Source organism: Rattus norvegicus, chromosome 13, assembly GCF_036323735.1.
Source record: "Rattus norvegicus strain BN/NHsdMcwi chromosome 13, GRCr8, whole genome shotgun sequence".
NCBI lineage: Eukaryota > Metazoa > Chordata > Mammalia > Rodentia > Muridae > Rattus > Rattus norvegicus.
The window spans coordinates 94,017,702-94,033,703 of record NC_086031.1 but is presented as its reverse complement, the minus strand read 5'-3'; the positions used below and the strand labels follow the sequence as shown (position 1 = coordinate 94,033,703).

Here is a 16,002-nt window from a genome sequence, read left to right as displayed (position 1 = left end):
CATACAAAAAAAAGACAGTTGAAATCAGAGATGTTAGGACCTTTCATAATTGGGCATATTCTGAAAGTTTGGAAGGACTTAGTTTTTGGACTAGATTTAGTCAGATGGTTTCTATTGTCTCATGAGATGATAGGAAATTGATGAGCATGAATAAAGCTGATGTTTGTCTTCTCCATTAGCTGTGGTTGATTCCAATAAGCCACTGCCTCAGTCCCCTCCAACTTGGCTGGAGACGGAGCCTCTAAGGGTTTCAAGTCTCCAGTGTAATGAGTTTCCCATACTGATTTACATGACAGGACAGAAAGTGAATACATAATGGATTGTCTTTTGAAGAAGTGGGGCAGAATAGGTACTGTCCATTGACTCCAGCGTTTTCACAGGCTTGCATGGCAGTGTCTGTTAGTTTTCTGTGTATATGAGAAAGTCTGTTATTTGGATCACACGAAGAAGTTGAGGAAATTCCAAGGCCTCGCACGATGCTTAGCACTTCCTTTATATAACATTTCCTAATCAGAAATGCTTTTCTTAAAAGAATAATTTTAGTCATTGTGTGGAAATGGTTTCTGTGAATATTTTCTTACTGAGTAACAGTTGGGTCTTTGAGTCAACTAGGGTTTTCTTCTTTCTGGCAGCCAAGCAGGTCACTTTTCTAAGCATGAAAATGCTGAGGGTTCCCTTGCATTTTGGAGGAACTAAAAGATGCTGGCTTTTTGTTGTTGATTTGTTTTGGTTTTGTTTTTTGAAACAGGGTTTCTCTATGTAGTCCTAGCTGTTCTAAAACTTGGCCTCAAAGATCTGCCTGCCTCTGCTTCCCTAATGCTGAGATTAAAGGTGTGCACCACCACCACCCCAGCAAGGATGCTGGTTTTATCATTAAAAATTCAGTCCATGTTGAGGGTGATACCATATGCCTATAATCCTGCCGTTGGGGAGGCAAGGTCAACAGGATCCGGAGTTCGTGGCCATCCCCCTCCTCCCCGTACACATTTCCCCACCCTTTCCCCAAACACACAATTCAGTAAAGCACAGAACAGCCTGTACAGGTGGTCCACCAAAACCGTGACTTAAAGATGACTTCCAAATTTAAATCCTATTTAAAGTGAAGGTTGGCAACTGGAGTTCTTTGTTTAAATTGTTCTCTACATTTCCTAATTCTCTTTTGCTTTTGAAAGAATTTCAGATATTTTAAGCTAATGCTGGCGGTTTTATTCATTAATATATTTACCTAAAATTAGGTTTACATGTTATGGTGTTTAATAGTGAACACACAAATAACTATTTCTATTGAATTACAGATTACTGGATTTGGTTGTTCATCCTATCCCCCAACCCTCCCAACGTTTGGAGTTTATTCAGCAAAGTCCCACAAGATCTCCTTTGTGTCTGCTGTCCAGTTCATTACCATTAAGTTCACAGTTAAAAAGGCCACATCAGCAAGCCTCCAGGCCTTCAGAATTACTTTTACTTGAAACTCCTCTTATAGTTAAGGTTAGTACTACTTGTCTAGTATCCTAGGGAAGCAGCATTTTTTTTTTCAAGTAGCACATAGATATTAACTCTTTAGAGCATAACTAACTCTGGGTATTCAAATGTTTTAATTTCAGTTCTTATTATAGTTAGATGTTTTTCTCTTTCTTTGATTTATTTTGTTTTGTTTCATTTTCAATTTTTTTTCAAGACATTTTCTCTTTGTGGCACTGTCTGTGCTGGAACACATCTCTGCCTGCCTCTGCCTCCTGTGGTGGGATTGAAGGATTGGCCCCCACTGCTACCTGGCTGTGGTCAGAGTTTCAAAGCACTGTTCTTTTACTTTCTTCTTATTCAGTTAAGTTTATACTTTTCTGATTAATGATTAATAATTGTTAATAATAATCTTTAAAGAATAATGCAAATGATTGTCATAAATTGTTCTGCATATGAGTTTTCCTTGGTTTGGTTTGGTCTCTTTTGTTTTGTTCAGTTCTTTTGGACAGGATCTCACTAGTAACCCAGGTTGCACAGGAACTTATGCAGTTCAGGGTGGCCTAGGATTTGTAATCTTCTTGTCTTAGCCTCCTGGGTTTGAATCGCTACTATGCCCAGCTTCTCTGAGGTTTTTGTGTAGTAATATAGACTAAGTCTTAGGATTTTGGTTTTGTTTTTTTTTTAATTATTATTATTATTATTTATTGTGTTAATTGGCTTGAGGAGGACAAGTTCCAGCATTTATGGTAAAGTAAAGAATTCTTATTTTTCAAATTGACTAAGGGATATTTCACTGTATGCTGTTATTAAAAAGAGCTTGATGTATTTGTTAGATCCTAACTTGTACTATCTCCTGACTATAGTGCTCCTGTTTCTGATTGTAACAGAATATGTCTGCCCCTTTTAATTCTCTTTCCCCCAAATCACACTTTTATATTCTCTGTGGCTAGAGTCAGAGGCAGTGAAAACAGGTGACTCTGTACAGCAGTAGACTGAGTCGTTATTAGATTAGCCTCCTCTAGTCCGTAGACATCCATTGGTTCAGGTCACACACTGTCCTCTCACTTGACTTCACTCACCCTCTTCATCTGTTTTACAGGTGGTAAATAATTACACTACTTTTTAAACTTAATTTAAAGAGGAAAAACTTTAAAGAGATGGTAGAAATAATTTTGACTAGTAAACTGAACATGAAGTTCTAGTTGAATTTTGTATTTTCCTACCAACCTGAAATAAAATTTTCTAATTGTGTTTTTTGAAGGTAAAAATGTATGTTCTCTGCTCTCTGAAATTGCTGTCTGCACCTGTGTAACTTACTTCTTAGCACTAACACTGGGACTCTCTTTGCTCTTTATTATAGAAAGCTAAGTCTTTGGCTCTCTCAGCTACATCTTCTGGATTTGCCGAGTTTACTCCTCCATCCATCCTTAGGTCTGGTCTTCGAACAACATCTTTAGCTTCTCCCTCTCAGTCACCTGGAAGATCTCTCACTCCGCCTTTCAGACTTAAAGAAACTAGGATTTCATTCATGGAAGAAGGCATGAACACACACTGGACTGATACAGTAAGTTTGATTAGCATAACAGATTTTTTTTTTTTTTTTGGTTCTTTTTTTTCGGAGCTGGGGACCGAACCCAGGGCAGATTTTTTTAATGCAATTTTTATCTTGAAACTACAAAGTAAATCTGAAAGAAACCTTTAGAACATGAGCTAAGCTAATAGATAAACCTTTTATAGGTCAAATAAAACAGTGACTCTGTGTGTGTGTGTGTGTTAGTTAAAAGGGCTGAGAAACTACATATTTGGATATTTGGTGCCATCTCCTGATGGTTTGGCTTTTATCCAATATCTTTTTGCTTTCTTGTCTAATTGGTTAATAGATTGAAAGAATGTCTGTGGAGTACCACTTTAGTTAATATTAATAGAAATCTACCCACTTGGTCATTTTTTCTCGTCTACCCTGTCCATTGTATTTTGTTTCAATCAGTGACAAATTATTCATTAGAGAAATATTAAAGAAATTAAGTTTTAGTTGCACATCTAAAGAAAGCTTCAGAAAATAGGAAATGTGGAAAGGATGGGTTGGTGTGGCAGGTATAGGCAGCGTGGGATTCATACTTTTGTGTGCTTTTCCTAATCCCAGGCCACAGATGACCGAAATGCAAAAGCGTTTGTTAGTACATCTTTCCATAAATGTGGACTTCCAGCAGAAACTGAATGGATGAAGACCAATGATAAAAATACATATTTTCCTTTGGATGTCCCTGCAAAGGTTCCTCAGAAAGTGGTTGCAGAATCGCTGGATACCCATTCTCCTCGAAGTCTAGAGAAACTGGATGTGAGCAAAGACAGCACTGTTTCCAGCAGGTCAGACCAGACCTTAGAGTATCATGATGCACCATCACCAGAGGACTTGGAAGGGGGTGTTTTTGTGTCCCCCAAGCCAGCGAGCTCTTCCACTGAACTAACTACTAATTCAATGGTACAAACCGAGAAGGATAATGATAAAAATTTGTTTAAGTCAGAAGGTACTCCTTCAGCCATGGAGAAACAGATAGGTAGGAATTTTTTGTGCATATTCAAAATTGTCATTGTTTATCCACAGTAAAATTTGTAATAGAATATTTTCTACCATAGGAAAGTGTCAAAACTAAATCATTTTCTCACAGTTTACTAGGTCCTAGACAACGTAAATTTTATTTCAGCTTATGTAAGTGGCTTGCCTTCTTTCATACTTCGGTAAGCAGGTAAGATATTTGATGACAAGAGCATGTATGTGCTGCCCTTTGCTGAGCCATGGCATTTCCTTCAAAACGCCAGCAGTCATGTCGAAGGAAGGGATGGAGCTCACTGTGGGCCGCCTGAACACCCCCAGTAACTGGGACAAGGAGAAAAGTTTATAAACTGGGCACTACTGGGACTGTAGACTTCTCTAGCAGCCTGATTGCTAGAAAGCAGGACTGCCCTCACCTGAAATAATCACATGGAGGTCATAATAAATGTCCCCAGGCCCCTGAATCTACTGTTGTCTTAATCTATTTAAAATATTTGTTGTTTTTCAATGATGGGGATTGTTTGTTTATTTAAATGTTTTATGTGCTCTGGTAGAAATTACCTTCTACACCCCACAGTCTTTGCTGGCTTTTCACTGTCAGTAGTAAGTACACTAAACAAGGTACTTGCCTGTGCATCCATAGAGCGTGGTGGACTACACTGACAGACACTTACAGTGCAACTTAGTTGGTACTTTTCTGGGATATGCAAACCAAGTGAAATCAGAAAGGAAGACTTGGTTTAGAATCAGTGGATCAAATGCCTCTTTTGCATTATTAAAATTTTATTGAGCAAGTTTTTTTTTTTTTTTGTTTTGTTTTGTTTTTTCCTTTTTTTTTTCGGAGCTGGGGACAGAACCCAGGGCCTTGCGCTTGCTAGGCAAGCGCTCTACCACTGAGCTAAATCCGCAACCCGATCAAGTTTATGTAAAGTTTTTCCTTAGGTCTGTAAAACTAAATGCCCTGGGTTCAGTCCCCAGCACCAAATTAAAGCACATAGCGTAGAACTATTATCCCATTGCTCAAGAGGTAGGAGTCCAAGAACCAAGTTCAAAGTCTTCCTCAGCTACATGGCAAAGACTAGCCTGGGATATATGAGATTTTGCCATTTCACCCCCACTCCCAAAAATGTCATAAGTAGATTCTCTCTGGTGTTTATGGCCTCGCCTGAATGAAGATTTTGTAAGAGGTGAGTGAGTCTGCTTAGACTGCGGTGCCTTATCACATCGACACTAATTGTTCTAAGATCGTTAGGGCTGTGCTCACTAATGAAATGTGTGTAGAATTTTGTGCGGGGCGAGGGGGTTTATTGTTTAGTTTGCTTGCTTTTTGTTTTCCAAGACAGGGTTTCTTTTAGGTAGTTCTGGCTGCCCTGGAACTCCCTGTAGACAGCAGGCTTGCCGAGTACTACTTTCTTTTTTAATGTGCTGTATTGCACTAAAATATTTATATGTTCACTATTAATATAAGGATGTTCATAGCAGTACTTTAGCTATTTCTGCAATGTTAAGCAGTCTCAGAAGTCTTCGTGGTGGGATATCAACATAAACATAGAATAAAATAGGCTAAGGTTGAAATCTCAACCTCTAAACATGGTTTGTGTGGAGCATGAAATTAATGCTTTGTCTTTTTCAAGTACCTCCTTGTTGTTGAGAATTGAGTTAATTTAGGGAGACCTGTTACACTCACCAAAAGGGAGAAGTTGAAAGTTAAGAGGGGCCCTTGAGCTAGGCCCAAAGAATTAGAAGGAAGCACTATCAGCCTGATGCCAAGGAGTTAAAACAAGAGAACAAAAGAAGTAGGACCAGCCGTTTCTGTAAAAACATTGACCATGACCTTATCTGTGTGGCTTACAGGCACCATAGAAGCTTCGGTGGAAGCATTTTCAGAATTCAGTCACTTAGACCCTGTTGAAAGAGCTGAAGCTTCTCTTGGTGTGTCATCTGTCCGTGAAGGGTAAGCTTATGGGAACAAAGGAGGAGGTTGGAGATACATACAGCTTGTTGGTTAAGAATGTGCTGCTGAGGTCAGGCATGGTGGCCTCACACCTTAATCCTAACACTCAGGAAGCAGAGGCAGGCAGATCTCTACGAGTTCAGGGACAACTGGGTCTGCCGAGCAAGTCCAGGCTGGCTAGGGCTCTGTTACGTGGAGAAACCCTCTCTCGAAAAACAAACATTGGGCATCTCAAAACTGCCAGTAGTGCCAGCTTCCTTTATGGAGTCAGCTGTCCTAATCAATCAGTATGATTGGATCGCTGGAGCAATTCATCACTTGTGTTTTATTTAGTTTAGCATTTTGAGTAACACTGTTATGGAGAATAAACAGTGACAGCTTTAATTCTTTAAGGCACTACGATCAATTTAATAAAACACAGTGAGACACAAAATAGCTCATTACCGTGTGACTGAGCAGTGGATCTAACATTAAAATCTACCCACAAAATTTGGATGATCACCTTTATCAAACTCAGTCAAACGTTTTCTGCCGAGGATAAAAATGTAATAGCTGGAATCTTCCAATAAGTCAACAAAAATAGTAGGGAAAATAAAGGATTTTCCTGGTTTTGTTTGTTTGCTTGTTTGTTTCTTATTTTGTAATTTCTCATTTTAATAGAAATGTTTCAGTAGATTTGATGGACAGTTGGAACAGTAAGAAGCAAACAATTGCTCATTTCAGTGAAAATCTAAATGAATGCCAATATTTGGCAAGGTAGTTTCTTTTTTCTTTTGTTTTTCTTTTTGTTTTTTGAGACAGTTTCCTCTGTGTAGCCTTGGCTGTCCTGGACCTCACTCTGTAGACCTCAAAACACAGAGATCTGCCTCTTTCTGCCACCACCTAGACAGGCTGGTTATTGGGTAAGTTGTAAGGATTTAGTTGTTAGGTTTTAGTCATCCTTACTATAAATACTATTACCTGGATAATCTCCATACACAAAGTTCTCCGCAGAGACTGCTTTCTTGGTAATGTAGTGTTTGTCCCATCTTTAAGACCCAGCAGGCTTTAGTTGGGAGTCGGAGAAAAGACCAAGTGATGGATACACAACGTCCGGGGTGGTCTATAGCTTACTTTCATCTATTCTGAGTTGTTTATCTTAATAGTTCAGTTTGCACTAACCTGCTCCTGCCGATGCTGAGCAGGAAATACTGGACACTTGACAGACTTAACTGAAAATTACATAGTCATAAAATGCCTTTGTATATTTAACAGGGACTTAAAGATCATTTTATTTGTACTTTTTAAGGCCATAACACTGTTTTTTACAAAAGAGTAAACTGGAGGGAAGTAGGAGAAAAAAATATAGCAGTGTTTCTAATTCTCTTGTAAATTTTATAAAACTTAGAATGCTCCTTGATAGTGGGTCCTAAATTCTAGCAAAGTAGCAAGAAGGTGGGACAGGTGGAGTCTCATTTGCTAAAGTGTGCATTTCTATTTCTCAAGGGAAACCTCCACTTCAAAATCCAAGACATCGGTTCTGGATGGAATAGTGTCTATTGAGAGCCGAACTTCCATACCTATAGCAGACCACAATGAATGTATGTATCATTCAGGGCTTTGAATCAGAACTTTAAAAAATATTATTAGATTTTCTTTTCTTAATTCTTCTCTGGCCAGCTTCTATGGAGTAAAAGCATTTTAAGAATATCAACTATGGGGTTGGGGATTTAGCTCAGTGGTAGAGCGCTTGCCTAGGAAGCGCAAGGCCCTGGGTTCGGTCCCCAGCTCCGAAAAAAAGAACCAAAAAAAAAAAAAAAAAAAAAAAAAAAAAAAGAATATCAACTATCAAAAGAAACTTAATAAGGAGGGACCTTGATGAGTTTTTTGAATATACTTTCCTTTGGAACATGAAAGAATGGCAAAATTAATTACCTGTTCATAGCACTGGCTCTTCCAGAGGTCCTGAGGTCAATTCTCAGCCACCACATGGAGGCACACAACCATCTGTAATGAGGTCTGATGCCCTCTTCTGGTGTGTCTGGAGACAGCATACTTCTATACATAAATAAAATCTTTAAAAAATATATGATATACACTGTGTGTGGTGACTCAAACCTTTAATCCGAGCACTGTAAATTCTAGGCCATCCTCATCTACATGACAACTCTCTAGTATAGCCAGGGCTACTACATATAGAGACTGTCCCCAAAACAAATAGGAACAATAAAAAGTAATCTAGGAAAGATTCTCGACATGTAAAGTAAAGGCCAGGCTACTCATTTTTGGCTCTGTGGTTAACCAGTTTACACTGTCTTGGAAAGAGGAGAGAGTGAGGTGACTACGAGGATCTGCGTGAGGCTGCCTGGGTTTTAAAGTCAGGTCTGCACTTAATTGTAAGACTGAGCTGTTCCTGGGTGTATTTTGTCTGATAAATACTATTTTCATGTAAATGTGTATAGTGCTTGGCACTCAGTGAAAGCTAATACATCTATAATTAATGATGTCTGCTATTATAACTGTCATTACATTATCAGTACATTTAATTTTTAAAAAACTTTAGTATTTAATACTTTTCTGTAGCAGTAACACAGGGCAAGACATTGTGTCCTTTAGTATTGTATCCTGTTGTTGAATAAGTATGTTCTATACTGTACTTAACTAGTTTTTGGTAAATGTTTGATCACAATATTTTTGTCAGGTATTGCTTTATTATTTCATTAGTGGATGTCATATTTCTCTGGATTAGACCTAGCTTAGAAAGTCAAAGGCCACCCGCAGACTTCTAGTACTTTGTTTCTTCCAGTTAAGATTAATATGCTTTGTGTATTGGGTTATGGTGGCAAACACAGGTGAAAAATCATCTCTCATTGAATTAATATTTACATTCTAGGATGTAAGCCCATTAAAAAGTATAGGGATATTTAATCAGGCTAAATGTAGACATCTTTTTTCCCTCTTAAGTTATGTTTTGTTTCATTCACAAATGCCAACCATGCCTCATGTTGACATAAAACTTAGACAAGAAGAAACATGAAAGAGGTTTCCTTTTTAATTGAGCCATAAAATTATGACATATCTGAGAAAACCTATTTGGATGATTCATACCAAAGAAAAATACCATCCATTTTATAGACAATGGCAAGGTCCAAGTTGCAGATCTCTTATAGAATTCTGCTAATGAGGGTGGCTAGTTTTCTAGGCATCTTGAATCCCCTTAGAGTAGTCAACGTGATAGTAAACTTCGACAATCATGGCAAAAATTGTATCCCAATTTGGTTAAGCCAGTGAGGTTCAGGTGTGAAGTTTTTCTTCTATGTTTGCCTTTGTGGGAAATGTAAACAAATTGTTTCAACTGATAGCAAACAATTGAACCTGTACAGAGAAGAGCCACAGAGGGATCTTCCTCCTTTAGACATTACAAACTTTCTGATCGTTTATTAAGATAAAACTCTTAAGTCTGAGTAATTCATTGCTCTTTGAATTGTATGAATCAAGCTTTTTGTTTGGAATGTAAGAAGTTACTCTGGTTTTGCTTGTTTTTTCAGTTGTGGCCAACAAGGTAGAAGATGTTGAAAGCTCTGAGTCTACCACCTCCAAGTGCCCTGTTACCTCTGAACGTAGCCTTGACAAAGAACTAACATTAAATTTAAAAGGAGATGAAATGGAAGCTGTTGTACCAAAAGAGAGCGTTGGCTTACCAGAAGAAAGACCTCAGACTTCTGCTGGTCCTTCTGATACTCAAGAAATTCATGTAAAAATATTTTTTTAATACTTTATAAGTTTTAGTATAGTTGGGCTTTAGAGATTATCATTTCATTTTTAAGATCTCAAAAATATAAATATTTTATGGAATATAAAATAACAAACTTTAAGAGATCCATTTTTGTATAAAATCAAAAGATGATTTTAAGGCACAACTTAGCAGTTTTTTTGTTGTTGCTCATTTGTTTTAAATGGGAGGGATTTTTGTTTTGTTTTTTTAAGCTATCAGTAAACATATTAACCACTTGAGACATTTATAACTCATTTGTGATAAATATAGTGAACAGGATCTCCCTGCATATCTGTGGGAGAGAGACCCTAGAAAAAGATTTCTTTTAGTGCTTGATAGGACTTTCTGCTTCTCTACAATCTTATCAAATCCCTTTCACGATTAAGGGAAATTTGAGTAAATGGAGTTAAGAGTAAAAGCTAATAACTCTTCTAACTCATAGAAATCAAATTGTATGGAAATTGGGGAGTTTATTAATTTACAAATTCATCCACATTCATCTTTATAAGTATTCTCCCCCTGAAATAAATGGCACTAAATTTCCTACTTCTAAAGTTTGGAGGCTAACAAACCGTGGGAGTAGTATAGTGGGACTCCTCATTTCTAGGTTGGGTCCATTCTGCCAGCTCACTGTTTGGGGAGTGGGAAATGTCTTTGTTTAGGTGGGTGATAATGTCTACCTTCTTGGTCAGGAGATCTCTCTGTTACTCTCTACCTCCTCCTTTTTCTCCCCTTCCCTTACCAAAAGGTAAATGCAAGGACCATTCCTTCTTCCACCAAACCCTTGCAAGAGAGGTACTGAACTTGAGAGCCTTAGGAATTTCATGGTTTATGCAGCCCCAGCAAAGGGAAGAAGATTGAGTCTAGCCCAAGGGAGCTTATGTAGGTGAATTGTTCTTCAACCTTCCGGGGGTCATGCTGTTTAGAGAGTGTGGACAGTTAGGTGATTTGGGGATTAGTCTTTGGGTTGTTTCTCTGATTTTTTTTTTCTTGATGAAAGAATAAGTCTTTAATTTTCTTAGAATTATTAGCATAATGATTTTTCAAGATTTTGTTAACGCTGTCTTTTTAGCTAAGAAAATGTGGGATTTCTAGTTGAATTCCATCCATAATCTCAATATTTTTTTCTGTGTAGTTATTTTGATTGAGGTTTCATTTCTTAAATGGCATATGCCATAAGTCAAGTGTAGTTTATATTTTTAAATGGACACACAAAAAGTAAGACATCATTAAATCCTGTGTGCTTTAGATCAAAATGTACTTCATAACTCGCTAACTAGTTTCTTACCTTTAATTCATTTTAGCTAATTGGATGTGAAAAACTTGAAGTTCAAAATTCAGAAGAGGTGGCCAAGAGTCTTTCGTTTCCCGAGTTGTGTCCCTTAGGAGCACACAGACCTCAGTATAATTTCGATGTCATTGAGCAGCAGTTTCGTGACTTGCCCGATGATAAAGACTCTGCTGAATGTGATGTCGCTGAAGTGGATGGGGAGCTCTTTGTGGCCCAGAGCAACTTTAGCTTGATTTTAGAAGGCGAAGAAGGAGAGGTTGAGGCAAGTGACTCTAATGTGTTACCGAAAGTGACCAACATAGCAACCAAGGAAAAACCTGTGTCCTGCGAGGAACCTGATAATGAAGGACATGTTACAGATTTGCCATCTGCTGTGACTGGTGACCAAGAGTCTCACAAGGTAGAGACTTTACCATATGTGCCTGAACCAGTTAAAGTGGCAATTGCAGAAAATTTGTTGGATGTAATTAAAGACACACGAAGTAAAGAAGCAACTCACGTGGCAGCCGTTGAGGATGTCGATGAGGACAGAGCAGTAATGATCCCCAAGGCTGCACATCCGTCCAGGCTGACGAACTCCACACCGAAGACTGTTAAGGAAAGACGCGCCGAGACCGTAAGTGCCAGCCAGGGTGACGACAGCATAGCTCCTAGAACTCTCACAAGAAGGCAGCGTGCCCTAAGCCTGAATGTCACTTCAGAACAAGAGCCCTCAGCAGCTGCTACTCCTCAGAAGAAAACTAGAAAAGTAAAAGAAACTCGTGAGTTTTCTGAAAGTACCTGTTCTGACGTAAAAGTAGCACCTGAGAACCAGCTGACAGCTCCCAGTCCTTCCCCTTCCAGGAGAGGAAGGAAGAAAAAGGACCTTGGCCAAGGTCCACTGGCAACCTCTGGTGCTGTGGAGGAGCCCCAGGCGACACCAGAAAGACTGAGGCTGAGAGTGCAGCCACCTGAGCCAGCAGCTGAGGAAACACCTTCTAGAGCAAAAGCCAAGCTTTCATCTGCTAGGAAGGGGACTCCTAGAAGACTTAGGAAATCTATAGAAGATGGGCCAAGTGCAGACATTGTAAATGAGGTCAGAGGCAGGAAAGCAGCCGGTCATGGCAGGACTGTCAGAGAGCTGAGGAGTGCCAGTGTAGAGGATACTCAAAAGATGGAGTATGAACAAGATGAGGAACGCGGTGACCAGCAACTGCCTCTAAAACGAAAAAGGGTCAGAGAGAGAGAAGATAGTGTGTCCGGTGTGACAGAAGAGCCTAAGCTTGACTCATCCCAGTTAACTCTTCAGGTGGGACTTGATGTACCTGCCACCCCTAGGAAACGTGGTAGAAGGCCCAAGAGGGTAGTTCCCTTAGGAGCTGATGGTACCACACCAGGTAAGGAACAGACAAGCCCCCAGAAGGAAGGTCCAGTTGTCCGGAGGTCTACACGGAACACCCCAGCTAGAAATGTGAGTACTTTAGAAAAACCCATTTTAGTGCCAAATAAGGAAGCTGCTACAGTGATGACGTCTAAGAAAAAACCTACGAAGAAGTCTGCAGATGGAAGCCCAAAAGGTCCATTTCCAGCAGTATCAGACTTGGCGGATGAAGCAGCCCACCGAGAGTCCACTGACCAAGGAGTGCTCACCAGTGCTGCGTTCACTACGCCCTCCTGGAGCACAAGGACTAGGTCTAGAAGGACCATGTTGTTAACGGACATTTCTGAGCCCCAAACTGAGCCTTTGCTTTCCTCCCCTTCATTGAAGGTGCCAAAGAAAGAGACAAAAGGTATTTAGTTTATTCATTTTTATCTTTCTTAGAATATACAGCCTAAAGATTTGGTGGTTTAAAAGCACTATTTGAGGGGCTGGGGATTTAGCTCAGTGGTAGAGCGCTTACCTAGGAAGCGCAAGGCCCTGGGTTCGGTCCCCAGCTCCGAAAAAAAGAACCAAAAAAAAAAAAAAAAGCACTATTTGAGTTAATTACTTGAGTTGAAGCACTAAATATTTTTATATTTTTCCTTAAATAAAAATTGTGATTAAAAGACAGCACACACACAAACAGAGCCAATCAGATAAAATTGCTCTAAAAGTTTGTTGACTTTCAGATTGTCGATTGTCCAGATTCTTTGTGTCCCAGTCCATTTGACACAGGTCCTATTTTGTCCTCTTTCCTCGGTCTTTATATCTAAGTGACTTCATTCTGTTTCCCTTTAAATATAATTTTTTGTTGTGTTTTAAGGAAAAGTCCTTTGAGCCAAACAGTGCTTGAAGTTTAAGAAACAGCATTCATGTTATGTTAGTTTACAGTAGCATAGCAGACACCTTAGGTGTTCTTTGTCATGTTAGCATATTTCTATATAGCTGTTTTTCTATTAAGAATAAACATCTATTATAGAAAATTAGATACTCCATGCTTTAGTACATGGACGGTCTTACTAAAGAATGAATGAAATAAGCCAAGCATGGTGTACACCTGTAGTCCCAGTGAGGAGGCCGAGGCAGCTGGGCCACCAGTTTGGCAAGACTCTGTGTTAAACCACATGCTACAGTTGAGGGTCATTTTCAGAAACCCATGGTTGAGGTATGTGGTTAGAGCAGGTTTGCTAGCCTCTGTGGAAGCCAAAGATCGACCATTGGTGTCTTCCAGTGAACCTGGAACTCAGCAATTGACTAAACTGGCTGGTCAGCGGACCCTCCCGATCCCACTTTCTTTTGCCTCCCAGTACTGAAAATGTCGACACTTACCCTTTGTCCAACATTACACATGAGTGCCAGGATCTGGACGCAGGTCCTCCCCTCGTGCTTACACAACAGGCATTTTACCCACAGTTCTCGCTCCACGGTCCCTGGTCCTAAATACTTAGGGTCTTCAAAGCCCTGAGCATATATGACATTGTAATTTGGTCACGTGTGACATTTCATATCACTAATATTCCTCGGGTGCTTGAGCATCCTCCTGTGGGATATTTTCATGTTTTAAGGGTTCTGGTGTTATATTAGACTAGGCACCTTTTATTAGGTAGCCGGAGGTACTGGAGAAATTTGAGAGCCAGGGTCTCATTTTGTTTGAAGTTGACCACAGTGGAATCATATGACCACAAAAGGTAGCTAGTGCTGCAGACACGAGCTTCCCCTCTCCCAGAGAGCTGTTTTCCAGCTCTGGATTTGTCTTGTAATTTTTTACTTTTAGTCCTAAGTAGTTCTGTTTGTTGAAGTGTTTTTCAAAAGTTTGCAGAGATGGATGAGGCATTTCTCACAGATGGTGAAATTTCATGCACGCCCTAAAAGAAGCATGTGAAAGAAACCATGAATAAATAGATCAAACATGTTGAACATGATACTAAATTCTTAAATTCCTTTTTGGTTTTTTTTGAGACAGGGTTTCTCTTTGTAGCTTTCTTTGGCTGCCCTAAGAACTAGCTCTGTAGACCAGGCTGCCCTAAGAACTAGCTCTGTAGACCAGGCTGGCCTCAAACTCACAGAGATTCGCCTGCCAAGTGCTTGGCTTACAGGCGTGCACCACCACTGCCAGCTAAACTCTTTTTTTTTTTTTTTTTCTTTTTTTCTGGAGCTGGGGACCGAACCCAGGGCCTTGCGCTTGCTAGGCAAGCGCTCTACCACTGAGCTAAATCCCCAACCCCCAGCTAAACTCTTGTTAGCCCTAGAAGTACATGAGGAGCTTAACTGGAGACCGAGGTGCTCTGAGAAGCCGACGATTATGATGTTGCTCCAGGTAGCCTAAAGCGTTGTGAATATTGATTTGTATTTTTACAGTAGGAAGGGTGTCTTGCCATCAGTGGCCTGAGGTATAATTTCTGTTAATCATAAACTGGTAGTGGAGTTGTCTGATGCTGCCAGTGCATTCCTCTTGTTAAGAGCCACGGCTTTCATGGGCTAGGGAGATGACTCAGTCAGTAAAGCACTTGATACTCAACCTTTAAGACTTGAGTTTGGATCCCCACAATTCATATAGGAAACCGGCGTGGTACACAGCCCAACAATGGGGGAAGGAAGGGAGAGGCAGGATGCTTGAGAGCCAAGTAGCCTGACCTAGTGTAAAGTCCCAGTGAAAGACCTGCGTCAACCAAGGTGGAAGGCACCTGGGGACCAGCCCAGAAGGCTGTCCTCTGACCTCCGTAGACACACTCCTGCTTCTCCTTTTGTGAGTGCACACACAAAAGGTCAGAGGAGCCTTGGTTGGAGTTTGGGTTTGTTGGGTTTTTGGTGAGTAGTGGTGTTTTAGTTGAGATAGGATCAGGCCAGCTGGACCCCAATCCTGTTGTTTTTCTTACCCCTACCTCCTGCTGGAGCTATAAGTCTAGGCCGTCATGCCCAGCCAAAGTCATACTAGTAAGATTTGATGTCTGATGTTGGTCAGCAGTCTATTTGTGTCTGTCTCTCTTTGTGTCTTAGTGATGGGCATATCACACAGAACTTGTTTATAATCGTACTCTTTATTAGCTGAGGCACGGGTAGTGAGTTCAAAGTGGCATGTAATCTCTGCTGCTTCTGTAATCACAGCACCTTTGCTCTGAGGTACTATTTAAAAGGTTCAAAGGAGAGTGCATGCTACATTTCTTTTTTATTACTTACTCTACATCCCTCTCATTGCCCCTCTCCCTCTCACCCCCTCCCACCATTCTTCCCCCTACCCTTTTCCTCTGAGCAGGTGGGGCCCCACACCCGGGCACTTTATTTTTAAAAATGCCTTCATTTGCATGTAGTAATTATGTCTATTTTGCTTCACATTTCCATATATTTATATGACATTTTGATCATACTTAGCTCTCCTCCCTTACCCTTTGACCCCTTCCTCCTAGCTAGTTCCTCCATTGCTTGTCCTTCTTTTTTTCCTTTGTATGATTCAGATAGGGGTGGCTAAACTAGTCATCTGTGTTGTATATAACCTCCTACTATTTTGCAACTTTAACTTTGTGAACTTTTCCACATCCCACCCCCCGCCCCCATTAGAGTTAATTGCTCATAATGAGAGGAGCTGAGG

General features: G+C 40.1%; 1 protein-coding gene across 1 annotated transcript in view; it reads left to right on the top strand.

Annotated features, from left to right (window-relative positions):
• The window catches only part of Ahctf1 (AT hook containing transcription factor 1), a 54,455-nt gene that overhangs the window by 34,645 nt on the left and 3,808 nt on the right, over nucleotides 1-16,002 (top strand). The window contains exons 27-33 of the mRNA NM_001271270.1: nucleotides 1,296-1,488; nucleotides 2,825-3,028; nucleotides 3,608-4,022; nucleotides 5,873-5,972; nucleotides 7,458-7,552; nucleotides 9,500-9,705; nucleotides 11,031-12,786. Coding sequence (NP_001258199.1) covers nucleotides 1,296-1,488; nucleotides 2,825-3,028; nucleotides 3,608-4,022; nucleotides 5,873-5,972; nucleotides 7,458-7,552; nucleotides 9,500-9,705; nucleotides 11,031-12,786 — 2,969 coding nt within the window. The remainder of the gene's footprint in view (nucleotides 1-1,295; nucleotides 1,489-2,824; nucleotides 3,029-3,607; nucleotides 4,023-5,872; nucleotides 5,973-7,457; nucleotides 7,553-9,499; nucleotides 9,706-11,030; nucleotides 12,787-16,002) is intronic.